The 17895-nt window shown below is 59.1% G+C and overlaps 1 protein-coding gene and 1 long non-coding RNA gene across 6 annotated transcripts in view; one reads left to right on the forward strand and one right to left on the reverse strand.

The window, feature by feature from the left end:
- The first annotated feature begins 6094 nt into the window (after positions 1-6094).
- LOC138849311 (uncharacterized) lies at positions 6095-7357 on the forward strand. The gene is made up of 3 exons (XR_011387983.1): positions 6095-6249; positions 6768-6839; positions 7081-7357. It is a non-coding gene; the product is annotated as an uncharacterized lncRNA (long non-coding RNA).
- Positions 7358-14685: 7328 nt separating this feature from the next.
- Positions 14686-17895, reverse strand: part of BDH1 (3-hydroxybutyrate dehydrogenase 1) — a 37070-nt gene continuing 33860 nt past the window's right edge. For all 5 annotated transcript variants that reach the window (XM_051818943.2, XM_051818941.2, XM_051818945.2 and 2 more), the window contains exons 6-7: positions 16494-16646; positions 14686-15435 (exon numbers count right to left, since the gene is read on the reverse strand). In XM_051818943.2, the coding sequence (XP_051674903.1) occupies positions 14966-15435; positions 16494-16646 (623 nt within the window). In that variant the 3' untranslated portion in view covers positions 14686-14965. The remainder of the gene's footprint in view (positions 15436-16493; positions 16647-17895) is intronic.

Raw genomic sequence — 17895 nt, forward strand, 5'->3', positions numbered from 1 at the left:
CCTCCTCCATTCCAGGTTTGCCGTGTCCACGAGAGTAGAGAGTTGGTGTGCTTCGTTCCCCTTGGAGAGGGCAGGACAGGGGAAGGTTACAGAAGCGGCCAGGAGGCACGCGAGCCCCGCGGAACCGATCACTTCCTGGCAACTCTGAGAGTCGAAGATCCACGACACCGGTGATGAAGCCCCAAGAAAGCTTTCACCCCGAGTCCTAAGCAGACAAACTCCTTGGCCTGGTCGTGAAGCTCACTGGGCCGGTGGTGTTCAAACTTCTAAAAGTCATTTAGGGGCTGGCTCTGTGGCACAGTAAGTTAATCCTCTGTCTGTGGCGCTGGCATCCCATATGAGCACCAGTTCGAGTCCTGGCTGCTCCTCTTCCAATCCAGCTCTCTGCTATGGCCTGGGAAAGCAGTGGAAGATGGCCCAAGTCCTTGGGCCCCTGCACCCGCGTGGGAGACTTGGAAGAAGCTCCTGGCTCCTGGCTTCGGATTGGCACAGCTCTGGCCATTGCGGCCATTTGGGGAGTGAACCAGCAGACGGAAGACCTCTCTCTCTGTCTCTCCCTCTCACTGTGTGTAACTCTACCTCTCAAACAAATAAATCTTTAAAAAATAATAAAATACATTTAGCCACACCCTTTTGTCACCAAGACTCAGAGCAAAGCCCTTGCCACACAGTGCAGGAGCACCCAGGAAGCACCGCTGGTTTATTGTACAGAAGGGAAATGAAGCTGAAAGAGACACAGAACGTGACCAAGTCACACAAGAAGCAAACGAGAGAAATCACTTGAAATGCAGGCCCGCCCGGCATCTCCAGCGCAGACAGCATCAGAGGAAGAGGAATGGCCCTGAGGGGTGCTTATGCACCTGCAGATGGGGCTCACCGAGCGCTGGAGGGCAGGACGCAGGCGAGATTTGCCCACGCCATTGTAATAAAGAGCGCTCACGGGGGAAGCAGGGCACCTTGGTCTCCTTTGAGAAGGGCACAGATGTCGGGCAGGACGCTGAGCTCCTTGCTGCAATGAAGTGGCAGCAGTTCAGGCAAAATGGGCCCCACAGAGATGCCCTCCAGGCACCGGGCCTGCCCTTCCTGCACAGATGCCCAGGGTCTGCCAGAGGCCAACATGAGACGGACTCATCCACACAGAGGGCCCACGTGTCCCCCACCCTCGGCCACAGGACACTTGCCCATGAGCCAGAGAAAGTGACTTTGATGGCAGTGAGGAGAGTCAGCCGCCCAAACCCCTCCACCAGCGTCGGGTAGACACCTGCCCACAGGTGAGGAGAGGACCCACACAGGTGCTGAAGGCCAGACACATGGCTCTGTGGCTCACTGTCAGAGACAAAGGCCCCGACACTGAGCACGGGTTACCCTGCAGGGGCTGGTGGAGGAGGATGGGAGGCATTCCAGTTGCTGGGCTGCAGGGAGACAGGGGAAGGGTGAGCCTGTAGCTGGGAGAAGGCAGTGTGGAGCTGAGGAGGCTGGGGGCCCAGGCCAGGGCAGAGGACAAGCCCCAAGGGGAGCCGCACAACCTACCCAGCTGGGACAAGTACCTCTGGCCCCAGCTGTCTGTGGTGGGAATGTGCTCACCTAGGAAACACAGGGGCCCTTGGGGGTGGGGGTGCGGTTAGTCATCACACAGGGGAACTGGTGAGCCAGCTCTGGCTCTCCTCTCGGGGCAGAAGGCCAGGCACTGCCTCCTTCCTGCTACAGGCCTGCACTGCTCCCCGCTGCCAAACCCCGGCACCCTAGGCCAGGAGGAATTCTGTTCCAGTTGGATGGCCTCCGGAGACCAGAGAGTTCTGTGGCTTCCACCATGCCCTAGAGCACAAAGAGAGGCCCCCCGGGCAGTTCAGGAAAAGCTGGGAGCTGAGGGCTTAGACCCCCCGCCATCCCAAGCACCCCCACTTGGATCTTTCTTGCACTGCGAGAGGTCATTTAACCAAGGGCTGTGTCACCAAGCGCAGGTGTGAGATCTTTTTCAAGTCTATTCTCATTTCCACTTTACCGTGCATGACCTTGGGCAATTTCTACATCCCCGGGTGTGTATCTGCAATACTTCCTGCCTCCGAGGGTTGCTTCAGCATAAGTGAAGGGAGGCCTGAGAAGTGCTAGGGACATGCCGTGCCGGGGTCACAGTGACACACCGGTGTTAGTGTGACTGCTGTGATCGCCGTGATGCTGCTGGGTTGATGAGAGGAGAGCGAGGCCCGGAAAAGGTAAGACATCTGCCTAGCCGACGGGGCCACTCGGGAGTGGAGCTGGGTGCTTAGCACCAAGGTTTCCTGTCTGAATGGATGCCACCGTTTCTTAGACAGTCTGAGGCTGGCGTTCTGTGGAAATCTCTGGAGGTAAAGAGAGCAGCAAAGGCCTGCTTGGTGGGTGGCCACGGTGCACCAGCTCTGTGATCCTCAGGAGTGGAGGAGGAAGAAGAAAGGGAAAGGAAGATGGAGGGCGGCGGAGGAAGTGGAGGAAGTCTTGAGTCCTCCCAGCTCAGCCACTGACTGGAGGTGGTGTCACTGGGGAGGCTTTCTATTTTTTTTTTTTTTTTATTTGAAAGCCAGAATTACAGAGAGAAAGGGAGAGACACACACACACAGAGAGAAAAAAATCTTCCATCTGCTGGTTCACTCCCCAAATGGCTGCAATGGCCAGGGCTGGGCAATGGAGGCCAGGGGCCAGGAGCTTCTTCCAGGTCTCCCATATGGGCACAGGGACGGAAGCACTTGTACCATTCCCTGCCGCCTTCCCTGGCCCATTAGCAGGGAGCTGGACCGGAATTGGAGCAGCCAGGACTTGAACTGAGGCCCACGTGGGATGCCAGCACTGCAGAAGGCAGCTCAAGCCCCTGCGCCACAGCGCCGGCCTTGGGGATGCGTCTGAGGGGCAGCTGCGTGAGCGAGAGGACTAGTCCCCTGAGCTACTTCAAGTCCAAGACGCTCGTTTGGGGAATAAGGGCTGCAGTGTGGGCTGCCCAGAGCCTCAACCTGTCTCCTGCTCCACTTCAGTGCAGCCACAACTGCCTGAATCTCTGCTTCAATCTCGGCAGAGCCATGGAGGGACCAGGGAGGCTGCAGCCAGCTTGGCAGGGCCCCTGCGCCCTGCCCGAGGCACGGTCAGTGCTTGCGCCCAGCAGTGAGAGAGTCTCGTCTGAATGCCGTCACGTTCTAACTGACTGGGCAAGGCATTTCAGCCTAAGCTTCAGTTTAATCATCTATAAAATTGGGATTACAATTTCACCTCATAGTATTCATGCGAGGATCAGATGGGATGATGCATGTCCCGTGCTTAGCCCAGGGCCTGGCACATGGGAAGTGCTATGTAAATGCTCATTGCTTATCCATGTGGCTTCCTGGCCCATGTCTGTGTAGAGGCTCCCTGCTCTTCTGCCCCACTGGGATAGAGGCCTACATTAGCTAGGATTTGGTGGTCCTGCAAACAGAGAATCCAAAATAGCAGCAAGGCAGGAGAAGAGTTTATTTCTCACTTAAAATCTGAATGGATGTTCAAGGGTGGAAAGTGGTTCCCCAGTGTATGGGATCCCAATGTTGCAAGGCCATAAGTAGCCTTGGCTTCATAAACCAAGATGGCAGTACCAAGTCCCAGATAGCAGGACGAAGGCATGAAGGAGACAAAAGGTGCTCATAACTATCTCTTAAGGAAGGTCCCTGGAAGCCCATTGGCCAGAACATTATCACATGACCACTCCAGCTGCAAGGGAGCCTGGGAAGTGTAGTTTTATTGTGGCAGCCATGTGCTGAGCTAAAGATTGGTGGATATATTCCTATAGAAGGGGAGAATGCATATCAGGCTGTATGAGTCTCTGCCCCCAAGCCTTCTGCATGGCCAGACCAGCTAGGCACCTGGTAGACCAGTAGTGCAGGGCTAAAATATAAGGATGGGGACACTGCCTTGTGACTCAATCTGCAACTGAGAATGTGGAACTGGAACTGGAACTCAAGCCTCCTGCGTGGGGTCCATGCAAGCCCTGTCCAATTTCACCACCTCCTTGGGGCTCCCTGAGGTCAACTCTAAAGGCAGGAAGGGGTCTGGAGAAGCAGCTGACTGCCCCCTCCTGGCCAGGGAGAGTTCCCGGAGCAAAGCCGCAGCTCAGAGGCGCATAGGACACAGCAAGCAGGCAGGCCCCAGCACAGCTGACAAACTGCCAAGGTAAGTCACACACCTGCAAGCTGTGGGGAGGCCGGGTCGCCAGCCAGTGCCATAATCCAAGCGCATGAGCACTGGGGGCCTCGCCTTTCTCTTGCTGACACCGATCACACAGCAGCAGCCACCTGGCCTGGCCAGGCTCCCAGCACACCTGGCTGCCTCCCTGCTAGGTCTTTGCAAAGGGAAGGAAAGTTCACCAGCATCTCCCTGCCTGCTGCTTCTGAAACAAGCTTCGGCCCCTTCCGCTTCGGGAGACTCACTGCTAGGACAGGCAGCGCCACGGCCACAGATGCCCGAGCTCTCTCTGTGTGCGTGCGGGGAGGAACACAGACCGGAGGTGGGACACCAGGGTCCTAGCCCCAGATCCGTCACTCACTGGGGATGCAGCAGACCCTCTCCTTTCGTCTGGCTGTGCCTTGGAGTCACCTCTCGGAAGCAAGGCTCCTGCGCTCCGTTCCAGACTTGCTGGTCTGTCTTGAAGCCGGTTCCCCAGGAGATTCATGAGCTGTCAGTTTGGGAACCAAGCGGGAAGGTGGCTTTAGAGGCCCCATGTGGAGCGATCTAGTTGACAAGGTCAGGCCTGTCTCACAGCTGCTCCTTCACAACACCTTACTCCCCAAACTGCTGCACTTTCCCTTCATTTGTTTTTTTATTTGACAGGTAGAGATATAGACAGTGAGAGAGAGCGAGACAGAGAGAAAGGTCTTCCTTCTGTTGGTTCACTCCCCAAATGGCTGCTATGGCCGGCGCTGTGCCCATCCGAAGCCAGGAGCCAGGTGCCTCCTCCCAGTCTCCCATGTGGGTGTAGGGGCACAGCACCTGGGCCATCCTCCACTGCCCCCCGGGCCACAGCAGAGAGCTGGACTGGAAGAGGAGCAACCGGGACTAGAACCGGGCGCCCATATGAGACGCCGGTGCCACAGGCAGAGGATTAACCAAGTGAGCCACGGCGCCAGCCCCTCATTTGTTTTTGTAAGGATTTGTTTTATTTATTTGAAAGACAGAGTTACAGAGAGGTGTAGACACACACACAGACACACACACACACAGACACACACACACATACCCTTGCTGGTCACTCCCCAAATGGCCGCAACGGCCGGAGCTGAGCTGAGCCGAAGCCAGGAGCCAGGAGCCAAGAGCTTCCTTTGGGCCTCTCACATAGGCACAGGGGCCCAAGGACTTGAGCCATCCTCTGCTGCTTTCCCAGGCACATTAGTAGGGAGCAAGATTGGAAATGAAGCAGCCAGGATTCAAACTGGCTCCCATATGGGATGCCGGCACTGCAGGCCAGGGCTTTAACCTGCTGTGCCACAGCACTGGCCCCTGCACTTTCCCTTCAAAGGCCCTGTCCTCCAAGCTTCTGGACCTCTCCTGTGGATACAAAATGCCCTGTCGAGGTCCGCCTCCCGGTTGCACCTGTCAGAACGCTCCCACTTGCCAAGGCTACGCTGAAACACGGCCTCATTAGGAAGCATCGGCCCAGCGGGAACTTCCTGCTCCCTCCCAGGGGCTGCTACCGACTCTACTTGTGCACCTTCACAGCACAGGTTGTCCTGAATGACAGCTCCAGAGGCCAGTGCACCCCATCTGCTCCTGCCCCCCCCCCCAACGAGACTGGAAACTCCTGGAGATTAGGAATCAGATCTTATCCTATAGATCCCTATAGCCTGGTTATTGACAGCTTTGCACCCCCACAGCACCCTGGATACAGCAAAAAGACAAAAGCAAAAAGGAAGCCAAGGCCCAGGGAAGACACAACTGAGCAGTAGCAGGGAGAGTCCGAGCACAGGCAGCCGAGGCCGGGGGAGTCAGTCCAGAAGACGCGGGATGAAACCCCTGGACAGCTTTGAGCTTTTCTGCCCCAGAAAGCAACCCCCCTCCCTCTTTGGCTGGGTGGATTCGTCCGGGCTCTTAGGCTTAAGCCCTTCTGGCCTTAATACACTCAGTGTCCCCTGCAGGGACGGGCAGCCCGGAGGTGAAGCAGGGCAGCCGGTGCACCCTATGGGTCACAAAGAAAGGGAGGCTCAGAGAGACCAGAGGACCTGACCGCCCCGTGCAGCCAGGAAGTTGCACAGCAGGATCAAGGTCAGGTCTCGCTGGCTCCCGGGTGTGCGTTCTTTCAAAGGAAATCCCCAGCAAGCCCAGTTTCTTTCCCATCCCAGTGGCTGCAAGGTCTCGGAGGCCCCATCCATCCCTAACAGGGCAGCTCCAGTGGGCGTCCTTTCCTAGGGCACGCACCGGGCACCTCCCACCCCGGTGTACCCTGTCTGTCTCCGTGCTGAAACCAAGAGCTTCCCTGCCTCGTTTAGAATATTCCACTGGAGTCTTTTGTTGTTTATGTAATAAGCTCGCTCGTCTGTCCTCGAGGTGGCGTCCACTCCTGCAAGTCCGGGCTCAGCCTGAGGGTCTGGTCTGGCTCTGCCCTCAGTGAGCCCCGCTCCACGTGTTGCACAGTCCCGGCTTGTCATGCTTCACGCAGCCCCGGCAGTGTTTGCTTGGCCGCCTCGCATCGTTGGCGTCTAGGCACCCAGGGGCACTTACTTTTTACGTTGCCTTTGAGAGCTCATGGGACAGACCCTGCCCTCTCATTCCTCTCATCTCAGAGGTCAAAGCGACGCATGGAAGAAGACAGAGTGGCTGTGTGCAGACAGAAGTGGCCGTGGCTTTATTCCTAGGTTGTACTATAAAGTATTTCCCTGTTCCCCTGACAGCACTCATCACCCTGTGTTACCCTGGGTGAGCTCTGGGAGGGAGGAAAGCTGCCTGCCGTTGGCTCCCATGTGCCCAGCACAGGGCCTGGCACAAATCAGAGGCTCAGGGGCCGACGCTGTGGCATAGTGGGTAAAGCCGCTGCCTGTAGTGCCGGCATCCCATGTGGGCGCGGTTTGAGTCCCGGCTGTTCCACTTCCAATCCAGGTCTCTGGTACAGCCTGGGAAAGCAGTAGAAGATGGTCCAAGTCCTTGGGCCTCTGCACCCGTATGGGAGACCGGGAAGAAGCTCTTGGCTCCTGGCTTCAGATAGGCACAGCTCCAGCTCTTGCGGCCAATTGGGGAGTGAACCATCGGATGGAAGACCTCTCTCTCCCCCTCCCCCTCCCCCTCCCCCTCTCCCTCTCCCTCTCCCTCTTCCTCTCTTCTCTCTGTGTAACTCTGACTTTCAAATAAATTAAAAAAAATCTTAAAAAAAAAAAAAAAGCAGAGGCTCAAACAGTCGGGGGCAAAGGGGGAGGGAACAGATGCTGTCAGCACAGGGCTGCACTTCTGGACGTAAGAAAACCAGTGCATTCAGACCACGATCAGCAACTGCTTCTCCTCTGGCGTCCAAGCCCCTAAGGCCACCCTGGGCCCGCTGCCAGCTCCTTCACCGGAACAATAGCCCGCCGAGCCCACCAGCGGCCGCGAAGTGCACGGCATCTGCCGTAATGTCACGGGACTTTTGCTGTCCCCGGGGCCTGCTGCTCATCTCCTGCGTCTTTGAAGGTGCCCTTGAGTCTCTGTAAAGATCCATGCTTGCTCTTTGCTTCTTTTCCTTTTCTTTATTTTATTTTTGCACTTATTTGTTGATGTTATTTGAACGGCAGAGAGAGACAGTCCAATAGAATCTTCCACCTGCTGATTCATTGCCCAAATGTCTGCAACAATCAGGGCTGGGCCGAGCCAAAGCCAGGCGCCTGCAACTCCACCCGGGTCTCCCACGTGGGAGGCAGGGACTCAGGCCCTTGGGTCATCACCTGCTGTCTCCCAGGGTGTGCATTAGCAGGAAGCTGGAATCAGAAGCAGAACCAGAACCAGAAATGAAACCCAGGCTTCGCAAGTGGTGTCCTGACCGCTGCCCCAGATGCCCGCCCCTTGTGGCAGCTCCCACGACACCGAACACCTTCGGTCAGACCCTGCGAGCCACAGTGTCCAGAACACAACACGAGTAGGCAGGAGAGGCCCCGGCAGCGGAAGCAGCCCAGCCACAGAACACACCCAGCAGAGCGCCCGCCCTCGTCCCTGCAGCGTGGTGGCCCGACCTGGAGGGTGCTGCCCCCTGCCTCGCCCGCCTCTGTCCTCCGACAGAGCTGAGCAGCCCTCAGGGAGGCCCCCTGCGACTGGGGTGGCTCAGCCGAAGCCGGGGACAGCAGCCAGCCTGCTGCCATTTCTGAAGGAGGCGCCTGTGGTCCCCCGGGCGCTGTCATTCAGCTCTTCTGTGATCTGATAAGAGGAGCAGCCCCACGCTTGATAATCCAAGGATCCAGGCTCCCCGAGACAGCAGCGGCAGGTGTCTCTGGGCCCCAGCAACCCCCAAGGCTGTGTCCTGGTGTCCTGTCCATCCTTCTTCCCCCCCCACACACACCTCTCCCCAGGGGCCTGGGCAGGGCGGCCCTCTGCTGCATCTCCCCTCCACCCTGGGGCCTTGACGGTGTCCATGCCGATGTGGGTAAGGCGGGGCCCCCCTTCCATGCTGCTTGCTGCATAATGTGGCCCCGAGGGCAGTCAGCTCCAGTGCTCCCCACCTGTGCTCCTCCACCAGACTGTGCAGCTGGCCTCTGATTGATGGGGACACGGAGGCTGCTGGGGGGATGGAAGCCACACACTTGGCACTCCCACTGTCTGACTCAGTTTCCTTATCTGCAGAAGGGGAAGGATGGTGCTGCCTCACTCATGAGCTGCCAGGGAAGCCGGATGAGGGTTGGCTATGACGGACACGTGCGTGTGAGGAGCTGTCAGTGTGTCCCCAAGGGGTAGCACTGCTTGTCTGAAGTGCTGGGCGGCTCCAGGGAGCTGGTGCGTGCCATCACGGACAAGGGGCGGGGCAGCCGCGCTGAAATCCTCCATTCAGAGAGCAGGGACAGCAACCTCGCCCAGTGAGGGACCTGAGCTCCGGAACCTGACTTGGCTATTCCCCAATATTCAGAGGATTACCGGAGAGGCATCGAATTGTCCTTTGCTGGGTCACAGCCGGGTGCCAAAAGGGCTCAGTTAGAGATGGTGGTGTTTATGGGTCTTGTTTTTCTGATTTGAGAGACAGAGATATGAAGAGATGACAGAGAGAGAGAGAGAGAGAGAGAGAGAGAGAGAAGATAGATCCTTTCCACTGGTTCACTCCCCCAGCACCCACAATGCCTGGGACTGGGTTCACTCCCCCAGCACCCACAATGCCTGGGACTGGGTTCACTCCCCCAGCACCCACAATGCCTGGGACTGGGCAGGACCCAGGTGGGGACCCGGGAACTCAATCTGGATCCCCATGAGAGTGACAGGGGCCCACCTTTTTTTTTTTGACAGGCAGAGTGGACAGTGAGAGAGAGAGACAGAGAGAAAGGTCTTCCTTTGCCGTTGGTTCACCCTCCAATGGCCGCCGCGGCCGGCGCGCTGCAGCCTGCGCACTGCGCTGATCCGATGGCAGGAGCCAGGTGCTTCTCCTGGTCTCCCATGGGGTGCAGAGCCAGGTGCTTCTCCTGGTCTCCCATGGGGTGCAGGGCCCAAGTACTTAGGCCATCCTCCACTGCACTCCCTGGCCACAGCAGAGAGCTGGCCTGGAAGAGGGGCAACTGGGACAGAATCCGGCGCCCTGACTGGGACTAGAACCCGGTGTGCTGGCGCCGCAAGGCGGAGGATTAGCCTAGTGAGCCACGGCGCCGGCCGAGGGGCCCACCTTCTTAACCACCACCTGCTGCCTCCCTGGAAGCAGGAAGCTGGGATTGGGAGCCCGATCCAGGGCTGAAAGCCAGGCGCTCCAGTATGGGACAAGCCTGTCTTAACCAGTCGCTTGACTCCTAGGAAAACGCCTGCCCCAGAGGTGGTGGGTTTATGGCTCAGTCTTTTGGATTAATTTCGTCTGAACCAAGAAAATGCTCTCGTGGGAGTAGGGAGCCGCATGGCCCTGGTGAGGCCCAGGCACTGGCTGCCAGGCTCCTCCCCCAGCAGGCTGAGGTCAGGCTTGGTGTGGGCCAAGTCCTCTTTCCGTCTCTGAGTGGTGGATGTCCTCGCTGCATCTCTCAGCCCCAGCCACTTGTGTGGTCCCCACCACGGCCCCAGCTCTTGGTTCCCTGCCTCTGAGCAGTTACTGCTATACTTCCCCAGCTCAGTCCTCCTCCTGCCTCAAGCCCTGGGAGGGCGGGACAAGGTTTGGGGTTCAGGGTTCCCAGGGCCTGCCCCCGTGTGCTGGGCCAGCCGAGGCAGATTTGCTGCCACAGGGCTGCCACGGGCTCCCCCTGCACGCCGAGCCAGGCAGCGGGGCTCAGAGCCCACTGAGCAGGAAGGAGGAGCTGGAGCGCGTGGCAGTACTCTGTGGTCGCTGCTGTGCCCAGGCTGCAAGACGTCTCTCGCTGTTACATAATGGAGGTATTTTTTCCCTCCTTATTTTAGATCCTGGTGCCATCTGCCCTGCTTTACATGCATCCCTGGCTCTGGGTTGGAGGTTAGATGGGGCTTGGCCCCTTGCCTCTGTCCCTCTCTTGGGGAGAGACTTGGAAAAGCCTGTTTCCTTATCTGTGAAATGATCTAACGGCCCCACCCTGCCTACCTGCCAGGTGAGAGGAGGCGTGCGCTGGCTGGGGACTGCTCAGCCCTGCACCCGAGCCCACCTGTAACCCGGAGCCTCTGCTCGCTCATGTGGCCACCTGCCCCAGCAGAGACTGGCACAGGTTTGCAGAGCCAGGAAGTGAACAGACCTCACACGTGGAGTTCTTTGGCAGGCTTCCTGCCATCAGCGGCAGGGGCGTGGCCCCGGCAGCTTGTGCTAGGCAGGGCTGGGTGGCCAGTCACCTGCTCGGGTAGCCTCTTGGTCCCAGATGGAATGAGAAGCACAGGCTTTGCCTGGTAGCAAGGCGCCCCCGAGAGCATCTTGTGAAAGCCCTCAGCCAGTCTCCAGGCACCAAGGGAGGGGTCCAGGCTGGCTGGAGTCACCAGAGCAGGGGCCCCATAGACAGAGGGGCTGGGGGAGGCCTGAACCCTCTACCTGCAGCTCCAGATTTTCAGCTCCCTCCCTCTCCACTTGCCTGAGGCTCAGGTCGCACCCAGTGGGGGACAGACTGGGACCTGCAGGGACTGCTAATCCTCTCCCTGCCCCCCCAGGCCCCGGGGGAGAATCAAACAAGATCATGGATGCTCGGTCCCTGGCTGCACTGGGCAGCTCAGGCGGTTGTAGCCAATGCTGTAGACTAGGTGGCTTAAACAGCAGAAAAGCACTGGCACAGTTCTAGAGGCTGGAAGTCTGAGCTGTGCAGATCTCTTTCTCTCTTTTTAAAAGATGTGTTCTTGTTTTTATTTTATTTGAAAGGCATAGTGATGGGGTAGGATGGGGGCTGTCCATATACTCATTTATTTTCCACCTGGCCACGATGGATGGGGCTGGGCCAGGCCAAAATTGCAGGGGCCCAAGCACTTGGGCCATCCTCCACTGCTTTCCCAGGCACATTAGCAGGGAGCTGGATGGAAGCAGAGCAGCCTCGAACTGGTGCCCTGATATAGGATGCTGACGTCACAGGGGGCAACATAACCTGCTGTGTCACGACGCCAGCCCCTCTGCCTCTCTTCAGAAGGCCACTAATCCTCCTTTGACCATGACTATCCTGTCTCAAAGTGTAGTCTCATGAGGATTAGGGCTTCCGTTTATGAATTTTGGAAGGGGTAGTTCAGTTCACCGCACTGGCCCGGGGCCTGCTGGCTGAGGAGGCCCCACGGCCTGGGTGATGGACGACCCTTCAGAGGCCGGGGCTGGGGGGCAGCAGGATGTCCTCAGGAACCCTGCCATGGTAAGGGTGCTGGAGCCCCTCTCGTTCCCTCCCAAGGTGGCCTGTGGGCGCCATCTGATCCCAGCAGGGTGGGGCAGCTTCTGGAAGGGCTCCTCCCTACCCACCACAACAGCCCCCGCCTGCTAACAAGCACGAGGGTCTGGGTGGCTGGCGACCCACTGGCTTGGCTCCCCGGGCTGCTGGGAGCCTCGGCATGCTGGGAGGGTGCATCGTAACGTCCAGGAGACTCGTCCCGACCCGGCTCTGTCCCCGATCCACTGTCACTTCCCCTCTGTGGGCCTCAGTCGTGTATCTCTAGAATGGGGACAACTACCTGTATTCTGCCCACCCCCTCCTTTGAAGACTTAACACTACATCTTGTACCCATGTAGGCTGGAAGCTGGCACACACTGAGTGGCGAAGGCCAAGTTTGGAGTGGCATCGAGATTGTATGGAGGGGCGTGCCCTGGGCTTTTCAATCCCTGGGACACAAACTCCAAGTGGGGAGAGTCTGCAGGCTGATCCTGCAGTGCCCGCTGACTGCCAAGACCCCCGACCCCCGGCACAGCTTCACCGGCCATCAGCTGGCTGCTGACGGGCGCTCAGAGCCTCCTCTGCTCCCCACTGGGGACGCCCAGTCACGCCAAGTGTCACGTCCATTTCCTTTATTAAAATTCACCATGAGAACAAATTCTCCCAAGACGTAGAAATGTGATTCTGAAAGGCTCCTGCTAGAGGCAAGTTCTGTGGCAGAAAAGCATCTTCCTGTTATGTCAACACCTCCCTGGGCAGCGCAGGCTTTCAGCCCTGCCTGTGTCCCTTCCCCCAGGCCCTCCTGGTCTCACCCTGCAGACAGGAAGTGGGACAGGGCATCCCTGTTGCAGGGCGGAGGGGACAAAGGCGCCAAGGCAAAGCTGAATTTGCTCATTGTGAGACCCCCTTCCCTTGGCACGTCCGAGCCTCAGGGCCTGTGCCAGCTGCCCGAGATCTTCTGCCATCTCCTGGCACTGGAATCCAGGCTCAAGCCAGGCAGCTGCTGGAACAGCAGGGATGCTGTCTGTAAAGGGGCCTCGCTTTTGCTCTCAGGCAGTTTCCCTGGGGGTGGGGGGTTGCACCCTTTGAGAGACCCTGGGCTTGGGTGGAAGTTCCTGGGTCCCGCTACAGAAGCAGTGGCACGCCCCCTAGTGGCAGATTTAGTCCTTCCAAAGGGAGGTGGAGAAGCTAGGTAAGTTTGCAAGGCTGGCGCTCCGTGCTTAGGCGGGCAGCTTCCTGGAGGGTGGTGTGTGGGGAGCAACTCGGACTAGACTAAGTTACTGGAATTAAGACTTATTCTATGTATCTGCTCTCCCACAATATGGCGCTGGGAGAGGAGAAACAGCTTCTACACAGCTGCCTCCAGTTCAACCAATAAACTGTAGGACTTACTCCTGATTGGAGGAGAGCAGCGTACTCGACGTGTGGGTAGCAGAGTTGGGATTGGTGGAAGAGGACTATAAAGGAGGAGAGAGACAACATGCACCAGGAACATCTAAGGGGAACATCTGAGGGAACACCTGTGCAGCCCCCGAGAGAGCCGGCCAGCGGTGTGCCGCTCCCCTGCGGAAGTGGGGAAAGTGGCCAGGGGGAACCGCCCTTCCACGGAGGTGGAAGGGTCGGTAGCCAACCCAGGAAGAACCAGCAGCAAACCCGGGGAGGGCCGAGCAGACGAAAGAACAGCGGGTCCAGTGTCGTTCCTCCACGAAGACGGGGAGCGACAGTGGTGGTGTCTGGCTTGGGTCTAAACATCCAGGCCCTTGGCAATTCAATCCTGGGAAGTGACAACACAGGCTCTGCCTGGCCTCTTAATTACAAATACAGCGGCGGGCATTCGGTGCAGTGATGACCCAGCTTGGGACACCTGAACCCGTATCAGGGTACCTGGGTTTCAGTTCCTATTCCAGCTCCCTGCTAATGCACACACTGGGAGGCAGCAGGTTCAAGTACATGGGTCCCTGCCCCCCACATGAGAGACCCTGACTGCATCCCAGACTCCTGGCTTTGTCCTGGCCCATCCCTGGCTGTTGTGGGCATTTGCGGACTGAACCAGCAGAGGAAATATATCTCTTTCTCTCTCTCTGCATTTTGTATACATAAAATGAAGTATAAATAAATAAAAACAAAGTAAGGCCACAGCAGGAAGTGAGCCTTGGTGAAGGCCACGCTGAAGCCCCACGCAGCAGGTGTGCGTGGCAGTGTGAGCACCAGGTGAGACAGGCAGAGAACGCAGGGACAGGCTGCCTCAGGCCTGCCTCAGCATCGCTGCTCCCGCCAAGGACGCCCCATCAACACCAGCCCCAGGACGCCCAGGCAGCGCCCAGCAGGCCCTCCTAGCCGGAGAGCACCTCACACGCACGTAGCCCAGGCCCTAACGCAGCTTGGAGACTTTCAAATCGCAGTCTCCAGAACAGCCCCACGCCCTCTCCACAGCGCCGCAGGCTGGCCCAGGAGCACACGCAGGCCCTGGTGTTTGGGGCCCAGGGGAGGGCGCAGTCAGAGGGTTCTCAGATGAGTGGAGCCAAAGGCAGCCCTGGAATGCAAAGCACCAGCTGTTTGCACAGCCGCAGCAGGGCAGGCCCGTGACCTGGGCCACTGATGAACCACAAAAGGCTTATTTCGTGGGTGCTCTCTGACTTCTCCAAGAACAAGAGAAAACCAGATCTGTCCTTTGTACCATGAGGTTGGCTTATGGGTCAAATAAGATACATTTTTTTTTGAATGGCTGCTTTGGCATCCAATATGTAAAGGAATTTGGATGATACTCTATAATAAATCTGCTTTTAATATAAAGAGGTTTCCCCCAAATCGGTAGGAAATCAACTCCAGATAGACAAGTGCACCAGGGGTGGTGAGGGCCCTGCCTGCCTGCCAAGAAGCACCGGGTGTGTGAAGGCCTGAGCCACTCACTGTGTGAGCAAGACAGGCGGGCCGACGCCCTCTGCTGGATGCTAACCCGGGAACGGGCCTCTTGGGAGTTTGGGTACCCAACCGTGGCCGCGGGAGCTCCTCTCGCCCTCCCTCCCTCCCCAGCAGGGCTCAGCTCTTCAGTGTATGTAGATCCTGTCGGAGATGGCCCCAGGCAGGTGCGTCATGACCTGCATCCGCAGCCACCAGTAGTAGTCCATGGGGTGGTAGCGGGTGTGCGGCGTGGCGGCGGTCAGCGCGTGCGTGACGGCGTCGATGACGGGCGTGGTGTCCGTGGAGCCGCTGTTGCAGTAGGTCTCCATCTTGGCGATCTTCTCGTCGAAGTACTTCCTGCCGTAGTCCTGGCGCACGACCTCGGGCAGCTCGTCCCACATCTTCCGGGCGATGGCCTGGATGCGCTCAGGGCTGTACAGGCTGGTGGCTGCGATGAAGTTGCCCGGCTCCACCACGCTCACCTTCACGCCCAGCGGGTGCATCTCATAGCGCAGGCAGTCGGAGAAGGCCTCCACCCCGAACTTGGTGATGCAGTACGGGGAGCGGGCCGGGTTGGCCATGCGGCCCAGCATGCTGCTGATGTTGACCACGCGGCCTGCAGAGAGGGAGGGCGAGCCCTGCTCAGGGGCCAGGGCTGGCACGCTTCCGCGGCCCCGCGGGAACCACGGCTGAGCCACCCGGACTGCCGGGCTTTCTCCTTTGGTGCTGCAGAGCAGCTGGGCCCCACACAGGCGCCTCAGCCTCCCAGATCTGCCCAGGGGCCCAGGGGGGCACGAGAAGCAAGCCTGCCAGCAGAGGGCAGCACGCCCACAACTTAGAAGCCAGACAGGATGGCCCCGCAGCCCGAGACGCAGCTGGGGCAGGTGCGGGGTTCCTGAGCCTGACTTCAGGGCGAGGGCACGTGAGCAGCCTCAGGTACCCAGGGAGGATGGCACCCGGGGAGGATGGCCCCAACCCTGGGGCCGCTGGGGTCAGAGGTGAATCCTGCTCAGCCTGACTGCATGAGGTCAGGTGGGCCTGGGGCCAGCCCGTCCCTGTGTGCACCCAGGAAGGGACGCATCCAGAGAGAAGTGTTTTCCAGAAACCCCTGGGTTCCGAGTCCCGGCGGGGTTGGGGTTTCTTTCCCAAAGCCCCCAGCTGCCCTCTGCACCCATACCCACCGGCCTGGCCCTCTTCCCACAGTTGTCGGCTGTTCTAGGGAGGAAAGTGGAGGCAGTGGCTGTGTGGGGGCTCTGCTTAAACTTGGCTGAGCCGGTGGCCTGGGTATTTTGTCTGTTTCCCAAACTTCTAATCCTGATCGGGGGACTATAATTTCTTAATACCACAATGTCTATAACTGCAGTATGATAGCCTACGCAATGGGTGTGCCGACGTGCACGTAAGCACGGCCTAGGGATGGGGACGCTTTCTCTAGGGGAGGCCCCCAGAGCGGGACAGCCGCCATCATCTCTCAGCCCTTGGTGCGCACACGGCTGACCTCCTACCTCCTCCTCCTGCAGGCCACTCGCCCCCTCCCCTACCCAGCCTGGGGTCTTTGCCACCCCCAGCCCAGGTCCAGTGGAGCCCATGGGCTTGGATGCCGGCTCTGCGGGGGCACGTGTTTCATTGTGGGCAGGTGCGGGGGGGCAGGCAGGGGCTCCCTCTTTGGCTCACCTTTGGCCCTGCGGACGAGCGGAAGGAAGGACTTTGTTACCCGCACCGTGCCCCAGAGGTTCACTTCGGCCACCTCCTTGTAGGTTTCCATGCTGGTGAACTCCACCTCCCCGAACGTCGAGATGCCCGCATTGTTCACCAGGCCCCACACGCCTGCCCGGGGACACAGAGCCGGGGTCACCAGATGCCACCCAGCCCCCACCCTGCCGCTGTGCCCCTCCCCCGGGACCTCCCGAGGACCGCCCAGCCCCTCCCCCTGGGACCTCCAGGGGACCTCCCAGCCTCACGCCCAAGAAACTTTCTGGAGTGGGCCCAGCGCGACAGGAGATGGAGGGCAGAGAGCGCAGGCGGTCAGCCTCCCTGGAGTCAGGCGCGCGCTGTCTGCCTGGACTGATCGTCTGGGCCCCTCAGGACCCAGGGTTGCCCCAGCCTTGCACCCCACCTCACTCACTCACTCCCGCTCTGCTCCACCCAGTGTCACCCCACACCTCGCACTGACTGGCTTACCCCTACGTCTGAGCTTTCATTATAGAAGCCAGGGGGACCTCGGGGGGCTTCCAGGCCAAGCCCCCTCTGGACTAGCAGAGCAGGGACCACGTTTCAAGGCGACACAGCAGGTTAGGGGCTCACAGGGCAGGCCCAGGCCTGCCCCACCCTGAGGCCCTCCTAACCACGACTTCACTCCCTCCTCTTCCTCGTCAGAGCCCCGTGACACCAGGAGCTTCTCACCACACCCTGCGTGCCCACCTCTGGTCTCTGTGGGCTTGGGGCTGAGGGCCGAGGGCGGGGCCGGAGCAGTGCAGTGGGTGGACTGCTTCCTGCAGGCCCAGCCAGGGCCCAGCTGCCTTTGGAGACCGTGAATGCTGGTGCTGGAAGGTTCTGTAGAGCGCAGTCTATTAATTACTCTACTGCCGGGGAAAGTTAGGCCTTGAGGGGAAGCGCAGGCTCCCTTCCCCAGTCAGAGTCCTGCTGGGGACGGCTGGGCAGTGCGGCCAGGAGGGGGCAGCCTTGTTCCGCAGTTTTCTGGGGTGCAGGGGTAGAGGGGCGTGGCCTCAGGACACCGCTGAGCCCCACCTCTTGAGGAAATACACAGGCACAGCCCCAGAGCAGCCCCCCACCCCGGCCCCAGGGCGCCCCCTGCTGCGAGAACATAGCCCTGCGAGTGGCCTGCTCACTTTCCGAGTTAATCATGGGAACGGGTTTTGTGCGGATGACTGACGGAGTAATTGGTCTCTACTGCTTTCCTTCTGTGCTGCCCAAATTAAAGCTTCCTCAGCTGACCTCTGCTGCCTCCGCTAATTACGGAGGAATAAGGACCTTCATCAGGGAAAGGAAGCTGCTGGCTAACAAAGTGTCCGTGAAGAGCTCCCTGTCGCTCCCCACCTTGCTGTGCAGGGGCCTC

The sequence above is a fragment of the Oryctolagus cuniculus genome, chromosome 4 (genome assembly GCF_964237555.1).
Source record: "Oryctolagus cuniculus chromosome 4, mOryCun1.1, whole genome shotgun sequence".
Lineage (NCBI taxonomy): Eukaryota > Metazoa > Chordata > Mammalia > Lagomorpha > Leporidae > Oryctolagus > Oryctolagus cuniculus.